Source organism: Poecilia mexicana, unplaced genomic scaffold (assembly GCF_051168715.1).
Source record: "Poecilia mexicana isolate PSO_F unplaced genomic scaffold, ASM5116871v1 scaffold_7, whole genome shotgun sequence".
In the NCBI taxonomy this organism is placed as follows: domain Eukaryota; kingdom Metazoa; phylum Chordata; class Actinopteri; order Cyprinodontiformes; family Poeciliidae; genus Poecilia; species Poecilia mexicana.
Window position 1 is genome coordinate 5,573,493 of NW_028263376.1, and position 23,142 is coordinate 5,596,634.

General features: G+C 41.1%; 2 protein-coding genes across 2 annotated transcripts in view; both read left to right on the forward strand.

The window, feature by feature from the left end:
• Nucleotides 1-336: 336 nt before the first annotated feature.
• Nucleotides 337-11,562, forward strand: adnpb (activity dependent neuroprotector homeobox b). Its single transcript, XM_015013022.2, has 4 exons — nucleotides 337-761; nucleotides 6,108-6,224; nucleotides 7,448-7,540; nucleotides 7,663-11,562. Exons 2-4 carry the CDS (start codon nucleotides 6,117-6,119, stop codon nucleotides 10,636-10,638), a joined length of 3,177 nt encoding a protein of 1,058 aa, XP_014868508.2. The 5' UTR covers nucleotides 337-761; nucleotides 6,108-6,116; the 3' UTR covers nucleotides 10,639-11,562.
• Nucleotides 11,563-15,522: 3,960 nt separating this feature from the next.
• The window catches only part of pard6b (par-6 partitioning defective 6 homolog beta (C. elegans)), a 30,715-nt gene continuing 23,095 nt past the window's right edge, over nucleotides 15,523-23,142 (forward strand). The window contains exons 1-2 of the mRNA XM_015013023.2: nucleotides 15,523-16,123; nucleotides 19,281-19,503. Of these exons, the coding sequence (XP_014868509.1) occupies nucleotides 16,061-16,123; nucleotides 19,281-19,503 (286 nt within the window). The 5' untranslated portion in view covers nucleotides 15,523-16,060. The remainder of the gene's footprint in view (nucleotides 16,124-19,280; nucleotides 19,504-23,142) is intronic.

Below are 23,142 nucleotides of genomic sequence, written 5' to 3' on the forward strand. Positions count from 1 at the left end.
GCCATCTAGTGTTGGCCTGACCTCGACCTACGTGCTGAGGCACTGTGTACATAGAAGGAGTCCTTCTATGTACTCCTCTCCGCAGGGAGGAGTACATAGAAGGACGCCCGCTGTCGGAGGGTTCAGGTAACTGCTGCGGGGGTTGTTTACCCCGTTGAGTCCAACACAGACGCAAAATAAACAGTCGAAAAAGAAAGACTGGGGGATTATCTTTTAGCAGATATTTGCTTAATTGGCCAAACTGACTGACAAACCAATCAGGAGTTTTAATGAGATGATTTTTTAGGAGGACCTTACAACGAGATAATTTATGCTAATAAGGTAGATGTCACTTCCGCTTCTTTTATTTGCGCCATTTTGGATTGGGCAGTTTGCGGGCTGGCTGTGTATTGTCCGTCAGAAGAGAATGGGCAAAGCAATTCTCACTACCGGGGAAGTATAGGCACAGTTAAAGGTGAATTTCTATTTCGGGAGTAAAACAGCTAACATGTGTCCGCCCTCAGCGCTCCGCGGAACGGCCCTATTGGTTGTCCGGTGAAGCTCGGAGCGCTCTCCGTTTCCGCTCTCTGGCCAGAGGAGGCAGGATAGCCACCGTTTGGTAAGGGACTATCGGGCTTGGGGAGGGAAGACCGACGGCCGATGATCCTCCTCGGAAGGTACCTGGGAGGACACAGCTGTGCGCGCTAGAGTGTGAAGACACGGCCTCGGTCAGCCTGAGGTGACACGGTTCGCTCAGACGGGAGTTCTGGATGTGAAAGCAGGTAAACCTGGGTGTCATAACGCCGGGAGAGCACCCGCAAATAGCTGGCCGTTAACCGTGCTCTACCTGCGGGGATGTGATGTGAAGGGTGGCAGTGGGACCCTGGCTATTGTGTTTTTTTTTTTAAATATTATTTTCGTGTTTGTTAGGCACATCGAAACTCGAATACCCGTTAGCTTGTTTGTAACAGATTAGTCGGGTTGAAACAAGGCGTTGAATCGTGAGGAATTAGTTTTAAACAGCCCATGTTGTTGGGAGCTAGCTTAGCATGCTAGCTGAGCGCGGTGTGCCCCCTATTCTTTGTCAGCTGCAGCAGCAGCTCCTTGCCCATCTCGATCTTTCCAGATGTTTTATTGTTTAAAAAATGGACAAAAATGGATCCGAGCCGTACGTACCGATTTAAACTGTTTGTTTTTGAACACTCAATCTGTTATTGACTACAATAGTTGTTTGCGTTTGAGCCCCTTCGAATGTGATCAGAGTTCAGCCAGGTGACAGTGGGGCTGTACTGACACCAGGTGTTGGATCGGGACGGGGTGATGAGCCCAAAAACAAACCCTCACCTTCATCAGAATACATTAGACAGGTTTGCAGCCATGTGGTAAATCCCAATCTCGCATTACAGTGGATGTTATGAGAAGTGCCTCCCTCCTTCACTAATTAAGCATCCAGACATTGAGGAAGTGCAAATCTGATCTACTGGACCAGGTGATCACATCCTGGGAGTTTAATGCCATGAAGGCCAATGTTTCTTTCCCCTCTAACTCCACCGCAGAACGGGAAGCCTGTTTTCCTCCAGCAGCCTCCTCCTGTGTTTCCTCTTCCTTCTCTCCCTCTCTTCTCTCCTACCCCCTCCTCTGCTAGGCTCCCCCTCCCTCCCTCTCATCTATCTCACCCTCTTCCCTTTTTTGTCCCCTCCACCCTCCCTTTCCTCTCTGCCAGTCTCTCTGACCTCCCTGCCTCCCCCTTTTCCTCTCATCTCTCCCCTTTGCAAGCCTTCCACACCCCTCCTCCTCTTCCTCATCCTCTTTCTCCCAACTCACCCTCCCTCTTTCCAAGTCTCTCTCCCTCTCACTCCTTCTGTCCCTCTTCTTCCTCCCATCCAACATCGCTCCCTCCCCTCCCCCCAGCCCTCTTCTGCTGCAGACATATTGTAGGGGCTGCTGCTAACTCAATAGGAGGCGCCATTCTGTGATGGTGCTGCGAGGAAGGGAGGAAAAAGGGGGCCAGTCAGAGTGTAAGGGAGGCTTACATAATGGGAGTCCTCTGCAGCGCCATCTAACATCTGAGGGAGGGATGAAGGATTAAAAAAATAAATAAAAATCAGGGAGTCAGAGCGGGTAGAGGTCTGTGTCTAGTACCTGGAACCGTTTTGTGGGAGGACGTTAGCTGGAGCACAGCGGGGGGGGCCCATGTGTTTACTGTGATTGTTTGGTGTCACATTGCTGTGATATTGCTGTGATATTGTGAAGAAGGTGACCTTTGACCCTTGCTGCACAAGAATTCTGATTTGAAAAGAGGATCTAATAGTGGGCAACAGAGATTTAAAGTGTTATCATAATATTTTGTGTTACTATGGCGATAACGGTAAACTGATGCAAACAATCTATTGCTTCTGATTTAGCTAACCATACAAACACTAATACTACTTTGAAAAACAAACATTTGTCATATGGTTCTGTAGGACTCGTGAATATGTGTGATTTGTTTCACTAAACTGCACACAGTAAGTTCAAAAATTCAAATTTTTTTGATATTTTGTATGCTGGGACAAGCAAAATTCCCCCCTGTGGGGATCAATAAAGTATTATCTTATATGATGGGGTTTTCGGTACGGTTAAAAAAAACCTTGATAAATATCGGTCAATATCAATAATTATTGATTAATTTTTTGTTGTGAAAATCTGAATTAATATCAAACTGGTGACATGATCTTTCCCCTTTTATCCAATTTTCTCTGGGGACAGAACTTTTTGAAAGATCAATTAAAAATCATAAACAGAGTTTAATTCACTCCTTCATAAGGCTCCTATTAATTAATATGATCCCTGTTAAATTAATAGGAGTTCCTATTAATTTAAGAGGAGCCCTATGAAGCACAGATGTGTTGGGATTGCGGATGCACCGACACAAATGTGTGGACCGATGCTGATTAATTCCGATATGAAGGTAACGTACCATCTACCAAGACAAACCATCTTTGAGAACATGAATGGCTACCTGTCTGTACCATGTTTGTAGTCAGGTGAACAGTGGTGGAACCTGATGTTTGTTTCTGCAATTAAGAACTGTTCTCATACAGCATAACACCTGCAAAAGCTTGCAAAATGTTTTTCTTGTTTGGACGATGTTCAGATCTGGCTTTGGATTTGTCGTACTGAGCTCTGTGGCGCCGCCTTGTTTGGGGGTTTAAAGAGTCACCCACTGATCATCAGTGGGTAGAAGATGTTTTTCTACGTTTCACCTTTTGATTCACGTCAATCTCAGTGTGAAACAAGCAAAAAAATCTAAACAAAAACAAACAGTTTTGAAGAAATGCACAGCTCCTGATCAAAACCAACCAATTATAGCCAGGAGAAGGGGTTTAATGCTGTCAATCAATCTGTGGTACACGCTGCTAAATGTGCTGGTAGCCTAGAAACAACTTGCCGTTCCAGGAACACCGTTCATAAACTGTCGTTGGTGGCCATGCTAAATGGGCTTAGCATTCCTGGCAGACTCCATCAGGAAGAAACAGTTTTTTGCATATATTTACCAGGGCTGCTGGTAGATTGGTCAGCATCTGTAGTTCAGTAATACTCAGACGTTCTGAGTCATTCCTTGTTTCTTTAATTCTGCTCATAAGAAGCTGAAGATTAGCATAAACTTTAATGTGGTTCTCTGAATAATTCAGAAGTTTTTCTTTGTACACTGAAGGATCTACTATGTAGAAGCTATAAAAATGAAGAACTGAAACAAGGTGATGATAAAAGCATGTTAGGCCTTCAATTTCATCTCCAGAAAATGAACAGTGTATAAAAATGATGTCTTTAAATAGACAGGAAAAATAATCCTCACACACACACCCAGAGAGATGCATCACCCTTCAGTTCACCTGCTACTGTATGTACGTTTTTTTAAGCTAACAGTCCTTTGAGCTACTTTATGTCTGTCAAACAGTATAACGTTTAGATTTTTTCCCCCTGTTATTTACCAAAGAACTTAAAATAGCTTGTCTGTGTAACAGGTCACCTGCAGCAGTGATCAAAGTCCAACTAAAAGTTTTTTTTTTTTTACCAAAACAATCTCTTTGATTGACCAGCCTTTCTAATTGAGTCAGTGGTAAGTGAATTAATAAAGGAATATTTGCAAAAACTGTCTGGCAAAAGAATATAATAAATGAAATAACAGAATAATTACACACGTTCATATGAGAAACCTAGAAAATCATTTAAAAAGATTGCAAGAAGCTGTTGTTCATGTGAAGAAGGGAACCTTCTGGACTTTTAAACACTACAGTCTCTCCTGTGTGATTAACAAACGGAGCATCAGGAATTCTAAATTGCATCTAGTCAATTGAGATGATAAATTTAGGAATTTTTCAGATCTGTTCATTTTTCACAGCGCTTTGTCTCCATGGAAACCGATGCTCTTAACACAACCTGCTCTGAAGTCAGTTTGGTTTCTCAGCAATGCCATTCTCTTATGTACCTGGCATCCCAACAGCGGCACGTAGCGTATTCTCAAATATTATGTCGCGTCTAAGAGGTTAGGACTGAAACTTTGATACCAAAAGCCTCTGGAGCGCCTTAATTCACTGGATCATACAATACAAAATGTCAGACTGGTTGGCTTGGAAATGGAAAAGTTGACTGTATAAAATAACGACTTGTAATCAAGCATAACAAACATCCACTTGCTAAAAGGTTGTTAAATGTTGCTCATCTTACAAGGCAATTTCAGCAGAACGATGGGTTTTATCCAATACAAATTCACTTTTTATATCAGGCTAGATGTTAGTCATATGTACATAAAGTTTTCTCGTATTTTCCGATATTATTGTGATAACAATAAAAACTATTGCTTTGTTTTTAGGTAATCGTATGACTGTGACTGAGTCACAGCAATTATAGTCCCACAAATACAAATAATGCTCTCAAAAAACATTCTCATTTGCTATACACTTCATTTAGGACACAAAAAACATGTGATTTTTGTCAATAAACTGCACATGGTAGCTGTACTTTCAAGTGCATTAGTATTTATTGATGCTTTTATTGAACAAACAGTGGAGAAAATGGTAAAATGATCAATCCTGACAATAAAAGCAGCTTTGTAGTTTTAGACCAATGGTTCTTAACCTTTTTTGAGGTACCGAATCCCCCAGTTTCATATGCGCATTCACCGACCGATCCTCCCCCCGCATCCCCGATACAGAAAATAATTTGCGGTATTCTGATTTATTAATGTAATTATATTAGTTGTATTACCTCCCCCACGCCACTAGAGGCAGTACCAACCCCGAAAAGATGCGACTAAGGAGCAGATTTAGACTATAGAATTTGGTAAAAACGGTGAGCTTTACTGAAGTTATTAAAGACACAAGTTCAAATCCATGCTGAGAGTGGAACTCCTTCCCGCAGCACTGATTGGCTAAGCTATGTAACGTGATCCTCTGGAACAAGCGATGGCAAAACGGGGTGTCATCACGACTTTACATAGTGTGTCTTTACCTCCGCGGCAGAGGCTCCGCCGAACCCCTAAGACCGACTCATCGAACCCCTGGGGTTCGATCGAACCCAGGTTAAGAACCACTGTTTTAGACGCAATAAGTGACAACAATAAATCAAAATTCTTATAAGAAATGTGTCTTATTAAATAGGCCTGTCACAATAACAGATTTTGGTGGACGATAAGTTATTGTAGTAAACGATAATGTTTTGAGACCATTTCCAAGTAATATAATGGTAATGGCATAGCAATGCAAAAACATATTTTGAAAGATCAATAACTAGTGAGCATTTAACACTGGAATTGGAAAACATCTTGAATATCCAAAATAAATAAAACAACTGAAATAAACAAAAAAATAATTATGAAGTTTTGGTATACTAAATTGTCGTTCAAAAAAAAAAAAGCCGACTAGTTGAGGCCAAAGCACCAGACTGAAGACTTCTGGCATCCAGTTTTTGGTGGAAAGAGAGAAAAGAGATATGCTAAACCCTGCAGTAGAAATAGTTGAGCTTGTTTTAATTTATCACGCGATTAATTGATTTATTGCTTATTGTGACAGGCCTAACGATGAACAATACAATCAATGTCCACACTTACTGAAGGCATGTTGTGTTTGTTCGCCCCCTCTGTTCAGGCGGGCAGAATGTTCCAGCTCCCAGTCAATAACCTCACCAGCCTACGGAAAGCCAGGAGAAATGTCAAGAAAGTCCTGGGAGATATCGGCCTGGAGTTCTGCAGAGATCACCTACAGGTGAGCACGCTCCAAATATACACTGCTAATAATTAGCCTTTTCCTTCATGGCTATGTCTACAGTAGATTGCAGTAGTCCTTTTATAAATTACCACATAACATTTATTTTTGGGGGGGTTTGCGTTCATAATATGGCATATACTGAGTTTTATGCACTCAAGAATTGAGATTTCTGTGCATGAAGTAAGGCTTCTGCTGCAGAGCTTCTGGCACTGCAGCATGAATTAAGATGATGTATCCTCATTTAAATCTACAAACCAGCACACACTGCACTGTGATTACCCACGATGACTCTGTATTCCCATTCTAATTATATTAATTATATTTCACTTAATGTATAAAAGGATGCTCTCTGCATTCAATAATTCATACATTTTTTATTTCATTAAAGCTGGAGGATTTACACTTCCTATATGCTAGTACTTGTGTGTGTGTGTATATATATATATATATATATATATATATATATATATATATATATATATATATATCTCAGATGGCCTAAATTAGTGCACGGTTGTGGAGTGGAAGGAAAATGATACATGGATACATGATGGTTTTCAAAAATGTCCAAAAGATAAATCTGAAAAGTGTGGCACACATGTCAGTTCAGCCTCTTTTGCGCTAAAGCAAACTAAGTGAAATCTAGTCCATCCATGCGTGATATAATCTCACTGTAACTCTAGCTGTTCTGTAAAAGCCTCAAAGGTTTGTTACAGAATAATGATGAGAAATCAGCAGTAGATGGAAAGAATGGAGCGAAATAACGTTGTTGTGACTTTTAAAGCAGTGATGGGTTATAAAACAGTACCCCAAGCAAGGAGAGTGTTATGAAGACATGATCACCATAGTAATTTTCAGTGGTGCACCAATAAATCCGCCATGATTTCCTTCATTTTGGGAGATTGGCTGATCCTTGCATATGAAGCCTATCTTATCTATCTCGGTAAAGGTTTGAGAATCAACTGCTATTCCTTTTGCTCTGCCATGAGAGAGGGCTAACTGACACATTGGGTCACACGGTTAACAATAGTCACCCAATACTGCCAATATACTTAACAACTTTGTTGTTATATTTAGCAACATTTCAGACACTGTAACTATTATATCCTGCCATCTATTGCTTAAAAGCAGTCCCTTTGGATTGAGATGTGTAACACACACTGATGATGTATTGTTCAGATCTACCATGAATATGTATTAATCTGTCTTTTATTTGTTAGGACTATAAAGATTTTAACCCTCCTGAGGTGTATATTAAGCACACAACCTGGGAAGATGTCTGTATGTGGGAACCATCCCATACCAAAGTCCAGGTGGGTGATTCATGCAAATGAAACATGAAAATGTTTTTGCCTTATGTGGCTTCTATACTGTTATTTTTCATTTCTTCTATTCAAGTAATTGTTGTTTTTTTACTTCTCATCTGCATCTCCAGGACTACAGATCCAAACCTTTTTGCTGCTCTGGCTGCTTATTTTCATCCAAGTATTTCTCTGCATACAAGAGCCACTTCCGCAACGTCCACAGCGAGGACTTTGAGAACAACATTCTGCTCAATTGTCCCTACTGCACTTTCAATGGCAACAAGAAGACCCTGGAAACACACATTAAACTCTTCCACATGCCTAATAACAGCGTGCGGCAGGGGCCTGGTGCCGTGGCAGCAGCAGGAGCTGGTGGGATCATGATGAAGGACGGCTTGCTGAAGAGGACGGTGGATAATGTGGAACAGGCGGTGTACTACTGCAAGAAGTGCACCTACAGGGACCCTTTGTACAATGTGGTGCGAAAGCACATCTACCGGGAACACTTTCAACAAGTGGCCCATCCTTACATCGTAAAGCCAGGAGAGAAAACAAACAGTCACAACGGTGGCACAACGGAGAGCAGTACCACGCATGGTGGTAACGCAAACCAAATTCATTGCAAGAAGTGTCTGTTTGTCCCGCGGACTTACGAAGCGTTGGTCCAACACGTCATCGAGGACCATGAGAGGATCGGCTATCAGGTCACGGCCATGATTGGCCACACCAGTGTGATAGTCCCTCGACCAAAACCACTCATTATGTTCCCGGCCAAAGCTCAAGGAGACAAGACCATAATTGGGATGGGCCCCAAAGGAGCAGTGATGGCCACGCCGAGGTCTTCTGCGTCCCAACAGCTTAGTCGAGCCGCTGCTGCTGCTGTCGCAGCATCTAAGGCTGCCTTTAACTCCCATAGTTTTCTAACTGGACTAAAACATGACTCTTTGGGGTTAAAGGCAGGCAGCGTGCAGCCTTTCTCTCTGGGCAACCACCACATCAGAGGAACTCTGCCGGGAAACGCTCAGGTGTCTGTGCCGCAGCAGTCGCATGCAGCAAAGCAGCTCATCTCCACCAATAGTTTGCGGAGCCCGCTGGTGGCTGGCGCTTCTTCCTCCCTTAAATCCAACCCGTTGGGCTCACGTGTTCAGGCAGCCGCCACCACGGTAGCGGCTGTCACAGCAAAGAAAGGTGGCTCCTCGGTCCTCGGCACATCCTACACGCAGAAGTGGAAGATCTGCACCATCTGCAACGAGCTGTTCCCAGAGAACGTCTACAGTGCTCACTTCGAGAAGGAACACAAAGCAGAGAAGGTGCCTGCTGTGGCCAACTACATCATGAAGATTCACAATTTCACCAGCAAGTGTCTGTACTGCAACCGCTATCTCCCCAGTGACACGCTGTTGAACCACATGCTGATCCACGGCCTGTCCTGCCCGTACTGTCGGGCAACATTCAACGACGTGGAGAAAATGGTTGCGCACATGCGGCTATCGCACCCTGAGGAAAAGGTTGGACCTCGCACCGACTCTCCACTGACTTTTGACCTCACTCTGCAGCAGGGAAACCCCAAAAACGTTCAGTTGATTGTCACTACATATAACATGAGGGATGCACCCGAAGAGTCGGTTGCATTTCATGCCCAGAACAGCACCTCCTCCATCTCGTCAAACCTCTCTGCTTCTCTTCTAGGGGGGAAGAGGTTGATGCCTCAGCAGCCATCTAAAACGTCATCGGGCCTCTCAGACATTCCTCAAATCAAGAGCGCCCCGCAAGCTTCCGTACCTTACAAGAGAGACGTCGGAAAGACTCTGTGCCCTCTCTGCTTCTCCATCCTCAAGGGCCCGATCTCAGATTCGTTGGCCCACCATCTAAGAGAGCGGCACCAGGTGATTCAGACCGTTCATCCTGTAGAAAAGAAGCTGACCTATAAATGCATCCACTGCTTGGGGGTTTATACAAGTAACATGACTGCATCTACCATCACGCTCCACTTAGTACACTGTCGAGGTGTGGGGAAGTCGCAGAACGGACAAGACACCAGGGTCGCCCAGTCTTCTCGCGTCAGCCAGTCTCAGAGCAGTGCACTGAAACGGCCTGGCTTCGATACCTCTGACACCAGCGCACCGAAGCGAAGAAGGCCAGGACCTCCCGGACAAAGGGCACACCCTCAGGACCTCAATGGTCCGTCTTACTTTGAAGAAAATCCAAACGAACCTGTAGTCCTTGCTCTTGACCCCAAAGGCCAGGAAAGTAAGTCGTACGAGTCCAGGAAAGCATTTCTGACGCAATATTTCAATCGTGCGCCATACCCTACCCAACGAGAGGTGGACAAGCTGGCATCTAGTCTCTGGCTGTGGAGGTCAGACGTCTCTGGACATTTTGTTGGCACAAGGAGAAAGTGCGTACAGGAGTGTGAAAGCCAGCAGCCCAGTGTGTTGCTGGGATTCAGCATGCACGACCTCAGCAAGCTTCGCCACGACCTGGAGTTTGACGCGGAGGACGCTTACGAAGGCAAACACGGCAAGCAGCGGACTTCCAGGACACGCAAGGGGTTATCGGAACAGGCTCTCCAGAGACACAGGGAACTCGTGGCTGCCAACGGTGGAGTTGAGCAGCCGCAGGAGGGAGAGTTGGCGGGGAAGGAGGAAGATTTGCTTCCCAAACCAAGTACTGTCGGCAGAGACCAAACCAAGACAATCAGCAGCACCTTACCACAGAAAATGCCTCTAGACCTCTCTGAGCCCATCTCCATAGACTCTGAAAGTGATGAGGAAGAGCAGCAGAGGAATGACAAGAAACCAGGGGCAGCAGCACATATCCATGGTAACCAGCAGTTTACTGGATCTAAAGAGAGACTGGAGACAAGGACAGACATCAAAATGGTTTCAGATCTGGACGACATGTCTGATGATGACGATGAAGATGAAGACGACGACGACGATGATGATGATGATGACGAAGACGATGAAGGGGAACTTGTAGAGAATGGTTTTTGTGCTACTGAGAACTCAGGAAGAGACAGTCTGCCCATTATTATCCCCAAGTTTGTACCGTCGTCCGCTAGAAACCAGAGAGATGGAGCACAGCTGGGCAAACAGCAGTCCTGACTGCATCAGTCAGTCTGAGAAGATAACACCAATAAATCTGCCTCACCTGAATTAAATGACAGCTTCTCTGAGTTACAGGGGTGAAGCAAATGGGACAAATAAATAAATTTTAAAAAGCCATCTATTGATGTTAGAAAGTAAGACTCGGCAAGCAGTTAAAATCTACAGGAGACATGCAAAGATGGGAAAGTTACACCAAACAAAAATGGGAAGTTTTTGCCTTCTATATTCTTTATTTCTTTGAGATAAAAAAGTTACTAACATTGCTTTAGCCACTGAGCTCCTCAGTATTCCTGAAGCGATGTTTGGCGGTAAAACCTTTAGAAACTGACCATATAATTCACCATTTTTCATGTAGGTATACTAAGATAGGTAGTGTAAATTTGTACAGTCTTTTAAACATGTTTGAACAGACGTCGCTGTACATGTATCCTTAAATATCACCTGTGTGTACGGTAGCCTCATGTTCTCCAATGCTATGCTTAAAAACTAGGTGTTGCTTTTGTGAATTGGTATTTTCATGTTTATTTTTTAACTAAATTAGTTTTTTGTTTTTTTTTGCCAAATAAATATATATAAATATAAATGAACTGAACATTTTCTTTTATTGTAACTATTTTATTTTTTTAATTATTTGGCAACATTGCTCTTTATATTTCTGTTGGCATAAAAGATCATTTTATCCAATTTTGGCATCTATTGCTCATTATCTTTGACTATACTGTGCTTGTTTTCTATTTTCTCAGTCAAAAATTGACCCACAAGACTGGAAAGTAACTGGGATACTGGCAAGAAAGCTTCTGGTTTTGCTTCTAAAGGACATTATTGTGTTCACCATGTGTTCTCTGAATTGTGTGTATTTTATTTTTGTTTATTTTATTTTTCACCTAAGCATTTATGAACAATAAAGTGCTGTAATTGTGACTTTTTACAGGGCCAGATGCTTTACCAGACCCTTGGTTTAAGAAATGACTTGTTCTTGGTGTACATTTTTTAACATTTTCCTGAAAATTGGAGCTAAAATAAGTCTGGAAAGCTGCAAACTTCAGGTTAGTGGAATATATAGCTCAGGGGTGGCGAAGTCCAGTTGGCGAGAGGTGCCATCCTGCAGCTTTCAGATGCAGAGATAGCTGAGATGACCATAGAAAAAAGATTTTTTGATTCTTTGTAGATTTGAATCATTCCTTTGTTTAAGACCGCCAGTTTTAAAAAGTGTCCTTAATAGTGTCTTTTCTTTTAATAAGTTCAGGATGCCATTCAGTATGCTGAGGTTTTCAGGGCCCCACAACATCAGATCACACACTGTGATGAACAGTGGGCGTGATGTTTCAACCAATAATATGATGGCTGACAATATACTAACGTTTCTAAGCCTGTAACATTTTGCCGATAGTGGAATAAGTTATGTTGGCCAGTTATTCCTGTAGCAGTAACCGAAAAATATGTTTAAAATATATATATGCTGGAAATGTATGTCTAGCTTAAAAGTTGAATGGTTTGAAAATATTTTAAAATAGGTTAATTTTAAGTATTTAGCTATTATGCAAATTCACATGCCGACAACCGGAAGTGGACAGTCAAAATAAAGCTGCGAACCTTAACTCCTGCTGCCGATGAGCTAGCGCGGCCACTGTTGTAGATTCATTGTAACACCTGCATTGCCGTTAAAATGGCTCATCTCATGTTTTAAGCTAAAATGTTGTACGTGTTGAGAGGAAAAGAAGATGAATTATAAAAAGTGACCTGAAGCAACATCTGAATCTAATCAGGCGCACCAGCAGAAAGGTTCCAAGACTACGTTTTTATTTTGGTGGTCCTACGGCAAGTGAATCTACATATTCAGCTCCAAGCTAAATATTTAACTTCAAATATTTAGCGCAGAGTTAAGTATATAGTTTGAAGCTAAATGTTTAACTTGCTAACTAAATATTATATGACTTTGAAAAGGAATCCTAATTTATTTTCTTTTATGACAGACTAAATAACCCAAATTATTGTTGATTTCTAATTGAGTAAATTTACAAACGGCATCTCTATGACTTCCTACGCAGGAGTTGTTTCTTTCAAAGATAGTCCGATATTTACCAGCCAACAAACAAAAAGACCCTTTAAGTTCATGATTATTTTGTTCTGGGACTGTTACAATAATAGTTCTATAATTGTTCTCACATTTTTCACAAGTGCCTAATCGAAAAACACCGCACTGACAAGGATTTTAAAATAAGACAAACGACATTAATTTACTAATGGTAATAAAAAAAACAGGAATATATATATGTTTTAAAATTGTAACCATTGGCAATCCATTATTATATGAAGGCAACAATTACATGTTAACTATAAATGTTCATTTTTTTCTTTTTCAACTTGGGGGGGGGGGGTGATCACAGAGGTCCAATCAAATTGGAAATCGCGGTGGGAAAGTTGGAGGTTTCTCACCAGCTACGACCTCATCTAATATAATATTGTAATAAAAATAAAACAAAGTAAGAATATGTATGCACTGGAGATGTTTGCATCTAAGTAAATCTTTCACACACAGTGCTGTACATTGTCCTATTGGGAATATTTTGTTCTGGGTGTGGCCCTCCCACTGGGCCATGTGGGCAGTTACCCAGGGCTGCATCAGCAACGGTGATGGGCAGTTTACCCAGGGTGGCATCAGCAACGGTGGTGCACAGGCACCAGATACTGCAATTAAATATAAACTCTCACAGTCAGGGCACAACTCCAGATGTTGTGCCCTGGTTGGTTGGGTTGGCAGGAGGCAGGGCTCGCCTAGAAGTACCACTGTTTATATGTGTAAGAGACAACACTAACCCTCACCCTGTAGTTCTTGAGTTTTGTAACTCTGAAAAAGTTACAAAACTATCTAACTTTCCCCGTCCTCATATCAGTGACAGTATATAGAAGAGCTGCTGTGAATCAAAACTTAGTAGTCTTGCTGATATGAATCCTATTTTTGCAACTCAGGTTTCTTGTGAGAAATTGGATGCACATCTTAATATCATTTCATCACAGTGTTGTCCTTTGCTGCTGTTGGATGAATAATAAGATGGATGGAAATTACCCCAGTACCAGAGAGAACCTTGGCTGGCTAGGCCGTGTTGCTATGCTGCTACAAGGAGGGAAAGGGAGAGAGAGAGGCCTGGAAGACTGTGGGGGAGGCGGAGGTCTCATCTGCAGTGCTGTGTGCAGAAGGAGTGCTTAACAGCACTGAACGGGGGAAGAGAGGAGAAGAAGAGAGGCGAGGGGGAGGCAGAAGGGTGGCGAACGGAGCTGGGAGGGGGGAGGGGAGGAAAGTGGGAGTCAGAGAACACAAGAGAAGCTAAGATGGGTGATAGGGAAGGAGGAGATAGAGGAGATGGCAGCAGTGGGGGGAGTCAAAAACTGCGCCCTCTGTGCTTGGAGATGTGGTACAGCAGGGCATAAATATGTGTGATCTTAAACACAATGAAGGCCCGGCTATCTGGCTGGACTGGTCACATCGACCTGACCAGCTGCCCAAATCCACCTGAATGGGGAGGGCTGGTGATGAAGTGACAGTTAGGACAGCAAAGGAAGGGGACATTTCCACAGATTCTCCCACACAAGAGATGTTAATATTTCCCATCTGCACAAGCATTGGTAATGGGTGCAACTCTTCTGACCATCACATGCAACTATAAAGGTGTTGTAGATATAATCCTTTATTCGTACAGGAAAAATCTCTTGAGACTCATTGTCTCATTTACAAGAGAGACCTGTTACATCACAACCTCCCCCCATAAAAACAGTAATACTAAACAATTCCACAAATCAATACTACACATTGTCAACAGAAGGGCTTTCAAAGATCAGGGTGCAACGGAAACTGGGACAATAAGAGAGGGAGACAGACGAAGGGAAGCATGCTGCGAGGACTCCTCCTTTGCAGAGCTGGGTGATGGAGGCTGGAAAAGGGAGGACTGGGGTGGAGGTGGGGCTGGGGGATGCTGGGGCAGGGGCAGGGGGGCCGCAGCAGACAGAGACGGTTGCAGGCCTGTGCACTACGTCTCCTGCAGTTACATTGGTCTTACTGCACATCCACAATACAAACAACGCAGGGGAGGAGGAACATGTTAGGCCGAAACATTGAGGAGGTAAAAAAAAAATGGAATAGTGGTAGAATAGAAAAAAAAAGATGTGTGCTTTTTAACCTTTTTTAGAAGGACTTACATTTTTATCCATCCTTCTTTGCAAATGAATCTAGTCCAGTCAAATTACAAAAAACCATCTGAATATTGATTTTCAAATCTTGGCACAACTTTTCAAATGGACTTAGTCCTAGGCTTTGAATCTGCCATTCTAACACACAAACATACTTTGATCTAACCGTTCTACTGTTGATCTGCCTGGTGTTCTGGGTCCTTGTTCTGATTTAAAGATGAAACTCTTCCAGAGTGATTTGCAGCCTTCTGGTTTTCTTGAAGGACTGCTATGGTTTTAGCTCCATCCATCTTCCGATCAACACTAATCAGCTTCCATGATGCTGCCGCCACCTTTCATTGTCAGATGATGTTTTCAGACCATCCAATGTACAGTAGACAAAAAATTATCTTTTTTCACATATATTCTAATAGCTAAATAAAACTAACACAAAACCATCCATCCATCCATCCACCACCCTTTTTTTGGTCTAGAGCAGCGACTGTGGTATTTGGCCAGGAGGTGGCACTCTAAGAACGAAGAAATGTGGTTAACGATTCCTGCCTTTTTAAATAGTTATTTTTATATCATATTATGATTTGTAATTTTTTCATGTTAGCATGTATACAAAATAAAAGTTATTTGAGAAGGCAGTATACATTAACCACATTTCATCCTGTCTTCATAACTGTTATTTGTTCCATAACTGCTATCGTTATATTTGGGGATGTCATAAATTATGATATTTAAAATAAGTAGTAATGTAAATTAAATACAATTTCCTAAATAACGTTTTTTTTTTCTTTTTATTGTAGTTTATGTTGCTAATATGAAGTTTAAGTGTACTTCGTTGGTTTCTTGTTCAGTCTTATTTTGACTGGCTAAGAGTTAGCGGCTTTTATTTTGAAGCAACCAAGCTCTCCCAGTCCTGAGAGAAGATAGGCAGCCCGAGGCAGGGACCAGGCCAGCTCAGACACAGCGCAGGCTGCCTCTTGGATAACATCGGAAATGATAATTATGAGAGGAGATAAGTTCACCAGCTGAGCCGAGCTGGCTGACAGCAGTTGTGCCGTTCTCTACACAGACCTCTGAAACTGGTGGTAGCCGAGAGTTCTTGGGACAGTTCGCGGTCCCGGTAAAACAACTTGTTTTTTCGGACACTCTGTGGTGGCAGCAGCGGTCGCTGAAGCGACGGCTGGAGCAGGGCGTAGTGTGCGGGCTTTGGCGGCGTCGATGGTCCTGCTGCTAGCGAAACATGAACAAAAACCACCGAGTACCGAGCAGCCGTTCTCTGAGTGCCGTGGAGGTGAAAAGCAAGGTGACATATATACTTTTTATTGTCAGTTTTACTTTCTCTGTGTGTGATGCTAAATCATTGTGGTGATTAACATTATTACTCCTGCTAATTTAGCCCGCTAAGTGGCTTGGTAGCAGGTTGTGATGTTCCGATTACATTTACATAAACCTGAGCTATACGCACAGTTCTGTTTTTACTGTGTGGAGTTCGTTGATAACTCGACACATTTTAAGGTAACTATTTTGTGGTTGTATTTGCCAAGTTTTATGGCTGGCTAAGTTTGAAGGTGGAGGTTAATGTCAGCTGACTCCGCAGCGAGCTAGTTTCACCTGTCACAGCTCCTTCCGCCGCTCCCTGCACTCACTCACCGAAGTTGTGACAATTGCGTGTTTTATAACTACTAGGAGATATAAGCGCTGTCGCCTCGTAAAGGGTTTACAACAAACGGAAACATGTTTAAGGCGTCACAATAAAACAGTTTATTAAATGCAGGTGATATTATTTATGTCTACAGATGTCATTCGGCTTGCGTTCGTCTGGCTTCTTCCGCAGAAGGCTCTCTGTGTCCTGTCTGTAGCCCACATTGAGGAATTCTACCGAAAACTATTATTTACTTTAATATACACAAACTATGACATCAGTTTTTGGCACAAATACAAATTATTTTTTATTATTTTAGGAGCGCTCCTCAATCTGATAAGGCTAAAGTTTATAAATACACTGATTACTTGACAGGTGACCGGAATCAGCCATTTCTCATCTTTTTATAGTTGTGCCATACAAAAGATAGCAGTTGCTACCTTAAAATAAGGAGTCAAACTTACCTATTTAGTAGAGCATGTAAAAGAAGTTTTTTTTTTAGGGGGGGGGGGGGGGGTTATGTGAACCATTCTGAAATTTTTTGACATTTTTTTAAATTTTGTGATCCATTGCCTATTATTGGTCTGATCTTTTAAACTAGTAGAAAAATTTTAAAGTGATTTAATGAATATTGAATCATATGATGTAAGATGTGTTTATACAGAAATTTGCAGAAGTTGTTATGGGGTGTTCAAGAGGTACACTTGCAAAGACACAAACATATACTTTGGGGCAGTACGGAGTAATTAAATTTTCCAAAGTCCCTTATTAATAACTGGGTTTGTTGTTGAGGGGCAGATCAATGGCTGAAGTTGATCTTTAAATAAATGTATTCGATTTAAAAAATTATAAATATGTTTTACTTGCTGTTGGTAACACAAGTCAACATGCCATACTGGTCAACTGAAACTTCAGATTATCTCACTGTAAACAATTCAGTTTTTTTGTTGTATTTTCTGGTATGTTTAATCTGGTCTTCAAAAATAGCCCTGCTTTCCTTTTGACTTCATTAAATATGTATTCAACAGAAGGGTGGGGTACCCATAATAAGATTATGATATTATTGTTTCCAACAACCTGTGACCTTAACAATTTGGACTTGTGACAGAATTTGTGACCAACAAATGTTGAATTCTAAACAGTCTTTTGGAATATTATTAATACACACAGAGAGCTATTGTAATGATATATTGTGCAGTCCATACCTAGAAACATGTGCATTATTCATAATTCAACATTCTCTACAATGTTTAATTGTACTTTTAAGGGAATTTCATGCTTTGGGAAAAAAAGAAAACTTTCCTCAATTGTTTATTCAGTTGTTTGTACTGCTGCCTCAAACAATGCTATGTAATTTTACATGATGAAACCTTTTGAGGGAAAAGGGAAAGACTTGAGTCTTTGTAGTTCCAAGTAGAAACAGATGAAAAGCTTCAGGTGGCTACAAACCAGAAACTGGGATAAGGTTCTCCGTCTGGCCAACGGATCACAGTTTAATTTGTCAAACCTGTAATCAGCACGCAGGGGACATATTTAAATGCTTAGATGTTTGACATCATTCTGTAATAATAAGGTTAACAACCATTTAATTGTGAATTGAACTAAATGCGTCTGAATTTATTGTAAACAGAATTGTTGAAATAGAATGATCTTTCTGGAGCACTGCTATGTTTAGATTATATATATATATATATATATATATATATATACAAACACTAATGTGAGATTTTAGCAAAAATCTGTCGCCTGTGTCTAGACCTGTCACAATAACAAATCTTGCTGGAAGAGAAATTCATACAAGTTATTGTGATAAATGTCTTTTGTTGTTTTGTGGCCATTTTCAATTAATAAAATGGCAATGGCATAATAATGCAAGAATACGTTCTCAAAAACCAATAAACTTTAAATTCAGATTAACATCCAACACAGGATCTGGAAGACATTTTAAATATCCAAAATAAATAAACAAAGCAACAGAAACGACAAAAAGAATCTTAAGTCTCTTCAAACAAAATAATCTGTCAAAAAACAGCTAGTTGAGACCAAAGCACCAGACTGAAGACTTTTTTGTTGTCCAGTTTTTGGTGGAAAGGGAGAAAAGAGAAATAATAAATCATGCAAATGGAAATAAATGAGCTTGTTTTAATTTTTCATGCAATTAACTGATTTATTGCTTATTGCGACAGGCCTACTGGTATCGGAGAAAGAGAATTGAATGTTTTTTTCTTTTTAGATTTTTTTTACATGAGCAACAGTCATTTGATGCCATAAATTCAGAATTCATGGGTAAAAATTAGATGTAAAATTAGACTGATGAAGCAGCCAGCAGTATATTTTAACCTTTTTTCTCCAGACTTGCCTGTAGAAACCCACTAAAATCATTGTGTGCTGTAAAGTCCGACTGCTTTTACTTGAGTCCTACAACTTAATCTCTACATTGCTGTGCACCGATGTGCAACAAGCGCCCAAGTTGGCAGTGAATTGTAGCTTTTTTTTGGTCCATCCTGGGCAACAGTAACCACAACAACCAGAACTTGTCAACATCAGCAGGGAGGCTTTCTACGTGCTGATGAGATCAGACGTCTGTAGTTTGACCCTGTCTGCTAATATGCTGAAAATCTTTTTTTTTTATTTTTTTTTAAATCAAATTCCATAAGAACACATCCTGTAATTTACTGGATTTGTAGTTTAATTCCTCAGAATAGTTTAGCAAAACTCCCTTGATTCTCATCGCACACCTTTTTCTTGAACCTGTTCCGACCTCTCCGATATTATCTGTGTTAATATTCGTACTGTGATCCTGTATGTCCTGTCCCAGTTTGGCGCAGAGTTCCGTCGGTTCTCTCTGGATCGCTCAAAGCCAGGCCGCTTTGATGAGTTCTACGGCCTTCTGCAGCACGTTCATCGCATCCCCAACGTGGAGCTGCTGGTGGCCTACGCCGATGTGCACGGCGACCTGCTGCCCATCAACAATGACGACAACTATCTCAAGGCCGTCAAGAGTGCCAACCCTCTGCTGAGGCTCTTCCTGCAGAGGAAAGGTAACATTTATTGTTCTTCAGTTTCTGCATGTTTTTAAATGACCTAGCTTAGAAATACAATGCTGGTTACAGAACCATAACGCTTTTTACTCTGGACAGTCGAAAAGTTATGGTTTTGGTGTATATTTGAAATCATACACAACTCCCGGCAAATTTAGCGTCAAATGTTTTTCAACCAATCAAGATGTTTTTAAAAAAATTTTTCCAGAAAGGAAATTAGGCAAAAGATATTGAAACGATGTAAAAGGAGTGTTGGTTTTGGAAAAAAAAAAAAATGAAATGAAATGTCATGTTGAAAATTAGTTTTACTCTTACCAATAATAATAAGGGGAAATTTACTGGCATTACAGCAGTTAAACCCTTCTTAGAACTGTTGACCAGCGTGTTGCATGTTTCCAGTGGGATTGTGATGATGTATCGTTAGTGATGAGCCTCCTTACCACCTAAGATAAGATAAGATTAGATTCAGATGAATCTAATCTCCCTTTACAGATCAGAGTCATGTCTGGACTATGGCTGCGTTGCTCCAAAATGTTAACATTACTCTTAAAATAGGAGGAAAACTATTCTGGTATGACTATTTTTGACCCTCCCTGACCAGACTTCCTTCATTTTGATTGATCAGCAGTTGGCCGATACTTATACGTAAAACTGATCTTTTCCTCTGATGTTATCTGACTCTGCAAAGGTTGCAGTTTATAATTATCACCCATTATGGCTTACTTAGCAAGTTCGTGGCTTTAGGGACTTTTCAGAAATAAAAAATTTTACTGGCCAACATCAGAGTCGACCATAAAGACCAGTGATCGGCCAGAAAACTGCAATCGATGCATCCTTTGAATAATTATATCTTACATGCTTAATTGAACTCTGGATATGTTTTATTCTTAAGTTTTGAAATCTGTTATCGGGTTTAGGTTAAAGGTCGCAAGATTTTAATGGAAAATGCCAGGTGTGCATGTGTCACAAAATCCTTCTTGCTCATCTGTATTTGTTTACTTTAATTAGTACTAAAATGTACTTCCCTCACAGTGCTCCCATTACAGTGCATGACAATTTTCAGCTTTCAGAATATATGAGAGGTTTCAGTGGGTTTACTTGTGAGAGTTTGAAGTTAATGTTTCTCATATTCAGGCATTGCAACACTTTCCTGTCTGTTTGGATTTTTAACCCTGTGAGTTTCCAAGTGTGACTTGTTGAATGTTGGGAGGATCCCAGGGTCTGGTGGCCGAGGGTGTTTGGGGGAAGGAGGGGTTTAAGCTGTCTCCCTGTGCCATATAACCCTATAGAAGCTAAGCCACTTTGTCAAGAGGAGATTAGCGAGGTGAGTGCGTAGCGCTGCATGGGACGCTGTTTGAATTACACGCTCCAGACACAAGCCCCACGCTGGGTTCACTGCTGTTCAGAAACGCACCGGAACAACATGAAAACACGGTGGTGGAGCCAAGCAGGGAGTGCACATCACTCACGCTCTTAGGCATGCGCTGAAATAAAAACCAACAATGGTCGCCCATCAATGCAACCACAACCCCCCACAGACCCTATTAACCTCACACTCCTGTCCCCCTCTTGGTTTGTTGCCCTCCCCTGCTCTTCACCCTACCAGAAGGCACCAGTAGGATTAAGTTGACAGAGCCCTGCAATGTGCGGATGCAGTACATTAACATTGTAGATGTTTCATTCATTCAACACTGACTTATTTTTAAACACTTCAGTGATGCTACAAGTAGCTTACTTTGAGTCTTCTTCCCTTAGTCACAACTTCCATTTGAAAGAGTATTATTGTTACCGGACCCTGTCTGGATACGGAGAGTTCTATGATAAGAAATAGATGAGATATTTTAGTTTCTGATTAAGCCTGGCAAGATTTTTATCCTGATTTTTGTCCTGATTTTCCTCTTCCAACAGTCTTAAGGATGTGCAGATTATCAAGATGACCCTTAAGATAAAGTTAAGAGATGTATACTTGCTGTGTGTGGCATTAACATACCACACACAGCAAGTATATGTAAGTATATGAGGGGCAGTATTATATAAATTGCATTTTTTAAAAGCTTTACGTCATGTTATAATGTTATTTAATCATCAAGCATACCTGGAGTGTTGCCTTGATTCTTTCTTTCATGTTTAAGATATATTTTAATCTCCTTGACAACCATTCAGCTGTGGATGGACCTAACCCCACTTTCGAGGCGCAGCTCCTCCTCAGAGCTGCAGTTTCTTAGCTTCCGTCTCACAGAGCAGCCCTCCCTAGCGACTCGCCCTCCCAGCTCCTCCAGACTAACGAGCAGCAATTAGCAAACACCTGAAGCAGTTACGCATCTGTTGAGCTCATTATGTATGAACTACTTCTCAGTGAAACACTGGTAAAAACGTTGATAAAGGGTTAACAGAGGAGCCTTGTTGTGATGACTTCTTGAAGGCAGAGTTTCAGAAAAAGCAGGAGTTTTTAAAGAGACAGAGGCCCAATTTTATAAAAGTCAAATTTCTTTCAAATCATATTTGATATGTATATAACATTTTTATAACAATTGAAGGTAACATAGGTGCTATAAAGGGGCACTATGTGACTGTAAAATACATAATACTGCCACTTTAAGAGTGATCTTGTTTGTTCTTAAGGAAGTCAGGACTGCTCCAGTCTAAAAGTGGGGATATTCAGCACTTTGGATAATCGGGGATATCGCAGTGTGTATGATGTTCTGAGGATAAATGACAATGCAGCCTGTTTAAATAAAGAAAACAAATGACTGCCAAAGTGGACCGTAAAGTTTGGTGTACTTTTGAGTAATCTTTGTATTATGTATATTCTGTTAAATATAGTCCACAAATTGTCATCATTGCTTTTTCCCAGTCAAGTTTATTATGAACTATTATTATGAACTTGCGTTTCATCTCAAGACGTTTTGCAATATTTTCTGTCTGATATCTGAATGTTGGTAAGTGAAATCAGTTTTTAATGGTGACTTGACACCACACACTGTATGACCAAACCTCTTATAGCCAAGCAAATATGTTGTCATTTGTGTCTCTTAGGTTTTGACAATTGGTTGACAATTTTAAAATCTTGCTGTGTGAAGCAGACATTACCTAATCAAGCTGAACATTAGTCACCAGCCAATTTGTCTGTGTGTCTTTATGTAAAAGGTACAGTTGAGTCCTAGTGAAGAGACTTTTATCAAACAAGAGGAACCCACTCCTAACCTACTGGTAATACCTTTGAGATTCACTTGTCATGTTTCTATAAATTTCATAAACTTTTAGACAGATGTGATATTATTGCACCTAATGAGGGTTGTTCCCAATGTGGCTTTTAGTTTTATTCTGGGAGACTGACTTGGGCATCGTACATGAGCTCGGTGATCAATGCGTTTTGTTCATTTCTGCAGACATTATGATGTGAGGCTGTGGAGTTTGTGGCTGTTTGCTTTTTGTATAAAGAGTTTTGTTGTTGTCCTGTGTATAAGTTAAAGTAGGCTAACTTTTAAACTTTAATAAAGTGAAAAGAGTGTGTTGATGACTGAGCTGCCTGTGATGTGTTCTGATTAGAAATGTTTTTATGTGCATTATTGGTGTTAGAGCGGCTCTAAGGATTTTCCATTTAATCTTCCAACATGTGTAATGTCAATTTCTAGTTGT

What these genes read in the sequence shown, in the direction of transcription:
- adnpb (XM_015013022.2), top strand. Translation starts at nt 6,117, where the DNA reads ATGTTCCAGCTCCCAGTCAATAACCTCACCAGCCTACGGAAAGCCAGG. An exon ending in TCTGCAGAGATCACCTACAG is followed by an intron (nt 6,225 to 7,447) that starts GTGAGCACGCTC and finishes TTTATTTGTTAG; the next exon opens with GACTATAAAGATTTTAACCC. An exon ending in CATCCCATACCAAAGTCCAG is followed by an intron (nt 7,541 to 7,662) that starts GTGGGTGATTCA and finishes CTGCATCTCCAG; the next exon opens with GACTACAGATCCAAACCTTT.